This window comes from Daktulosphaira vitifoliae, unplaced genomic scaffold (genome assembly GCF_025091365.1).
Source record: "Daktulosphaira vitifoliae isolate Bord-2020 unplaced genomic scaffold, ASM2509136v1 Scaffold_1, whole genome shotgun sequence".
Classification (NCBI taxonomy): domain Eukaryota; kingdom Metazoa; phylum Arthropoda; class Insecta; order Hemiptera; family Phylloxeridae; genus Daktulosphaira; species Daktulosphaira vitifoliae.
In genome coordinates this window covers 47676484-47678916 of record NW_026099572.1, presented here as the reverse complement: position 1 = coordinate 47678916, position 2433 = coordinate 47676484, and the positions used below count along the sequence as shown (strand labels likewise).

The 2433-nt window shown below is 26.2% G+C and overlaps 1 protein-coding gene across 1 annotated transcript in view; it reads right to left on the bottom strand.

Annotated features, from left to right (window-relative positions):
• Positions 1–2179, bottom strand: part of LOC126893892 (uncharacterized) — a 3674-nt gene extending 1495 nt beyond the window's left edge. Inside the window, exons 1-5 of the mRNA XM_050664435.1 lie at positions 1948–2179; positions 943–1006; positions 350–837; positions 228–291; positions 6–24 (exon numbers count right to left, since the gene is read on the bottom strand). Coding sequence (XP_050520392.1) covers positions 6–24; positions 228–291; positions 350–837; positions 943–1006; positions 1948–1968 — 656 coding nt within the window. The 5' untranslated portion in view covers positions 1969–2179. The remainder of the gene's footprint in view (positions 1–5; positions 25–227; positions 292–349; positions 838–942; positions 1007–1947) is intronic.
• Between the last annotated feature and the right edge of the window lie 254 nt (positions 2180–2433).

Genomic DNA, 2433 nt, shown 5'->3' with positions numbered 1-2433 from the left:
TAAACCCAACAGCAGGTGTAAAACCTATAAAAATAAAAAATAACAACTTAATATTATTTAATGTCAAATATTATGGAAACTATTAAAAATTCATTATAGTAAAGAAAAACAAAATAAGAAAGCAATTCTCAAGAACCCATAAACACTGAATTATAGATAAGAATTTTAGTATTAAACCTTTCAAAGTAAAAAAAAAAATTGTTTCAGTATGATAAATGTATTAATACCTTCAGCTATTACTGGACCAGCTTCACTAGAATTTTTGATATTAGTTTCTGATATATTTAATTGCTACAAAAAAATTAATTTTGTTATATAATATTATAAATACTTTTGAACAATAACATACCTGAAGTTTGATCTCAGCTTCTAAACCATCCATAGAACTGTTATTTTTTGTTTCTAAATTTTTATAGTCTGATATGTTTATTGTATTATCCAATGTTGATTGGTGTAATAAATTTTGGGAATCGTCAAACTCAGAACTGACTAAATCTAAATTCACAGATGATAAGGTTTCATGGAAAGATTCAATATTACTGCAGTTTTTATTTAATTCATCATGACATAAAGTAGATGAAAGTTCTAATTCTAGATTTTCAACACTGTCAGCTATAAAAGATCTATAAATAGAACTATTATTGGAAATTAATGGTCTTCCACTTTCAGAATCTGTTGAATCAGAACGATCCTTTAAATCAAATTCTTTTTCAAAAACTGTGTTTGCTGGTTTAGTTTTAATTGTCTGTGGTGTTGCTAAAGCCAAAGATTCTAATTTATTTGCAAGTTGGGACACATTAAAATCAGCTAGTGATATATCTAGAGATTCATTTTGATCTATTTGATAATAATTATTATTAGATATTAACTTTATTATTATTAACAATCATGTGCATATTTTGTTAGGAACTAATTAGAAGAATAAAAATGTTTTCAACTTACTATCTTTAATAACTGTTTTATCTTGAAATGATCTATTAGGTTCAATCCCATTTGGCAGATTATGCTGAAACATAATTTTCCATTTATTTATTAATTAAATTTTATTATTATAAATCGATTATAATCAATAATAATTATGAATTATTAAGTATAAGTAATAGCACTAAATGCAAAGTGATACTTTAACTATAACTCATTAATATAAATGTCTAGAAAATACATAACTATTATTACTGCCAAAAATATAATAAAATAATTTCAAATTAACAAATCACTTAAAGAAAACAGCAAACAAATCTAACCCATAATAATATATTTTAATCACTCAAATATACTATTAAACAAATATTTAATTATTACAATGATAGTATAGACATTAAAACCGCATCTACCAACATAAATAGATTTCATATGAAGTTGTACTGTTTACTAACACCCACCAATAAAGCCTACTTAGGTACACAGTGTATTAAAGATATAATGTACATGAAAGATATGATATAGTTCTGTAAAAATGAGACAATAACAGTTATTTAACATTTTTGTGATTTTGCCATTGTCTGAAGTTGAAAGCCAAAATTAAATAATGTTAAAAATTTATTGATATACTAATTAATCACTTACAAAAGATACAAAATTTTACTGAATCAAATACTGAAAAGTTATATTTTTGCCTCAAATACAAAACTAAGTATTAATAATGTATGACACAAAAAGAAAGTTTCCATACAATTTTGAGAACAATTTCATTTAAATGAATATTTTTGTTTCAACCCTTCACCATCATTTATTCATGTTAAATTGTGCTTGATCTTCTTCTATCCATTTATTTAAGCTATGCAATATTACAGCTGTTATTCAAAAACTTATTACCATTAATCTTACCTTTAAAACAACTTGAGGACCGTCCTAGGACTATTTGGTTGTGAAGCATTTGACAAAAAAATATAAAATAACAACATAATAATAATATTAAAAAGGTGTTAAAGAAGTAAACTGTTTTACCTGATTTTCTTGATCCAACATTTTTATGTCGTGTCAAGAACCGTATCCGTAAAAAAATCACTTTTGCGCAGTTACTCGAAAATTAAAAACAAATTCAAGACATTTATTAGTTAAGGTATAAAATGATAGTACTGTATTTCCTCGAGTACGAACTAGAAAGTAGTGTTTTATTAAACTGCGTATAGAGTAGGTGAACTGAAAGCAACAATAATTATTGTGAACTCGAAAAACTGTTATCAGTATATCAATAGAACCGTTGGGATATACTATGGTCATTGTTGAGCATTAACCCAGTAACCACCATGGTTATCATCGTCATCATCTATTAAAGGCAATGCCTTGTCGTTGAAACCACTCTTCTCTGACGCCAAAAACTACAGTGAAACAAAAGATGCACAGTTCATTAGTTCCAGGATATGATTAATATATTGTTTCCCTGGGCGCCCTCTTGGTTTCTTCACAGTTATTTGTCCTTCGAAGAATGTT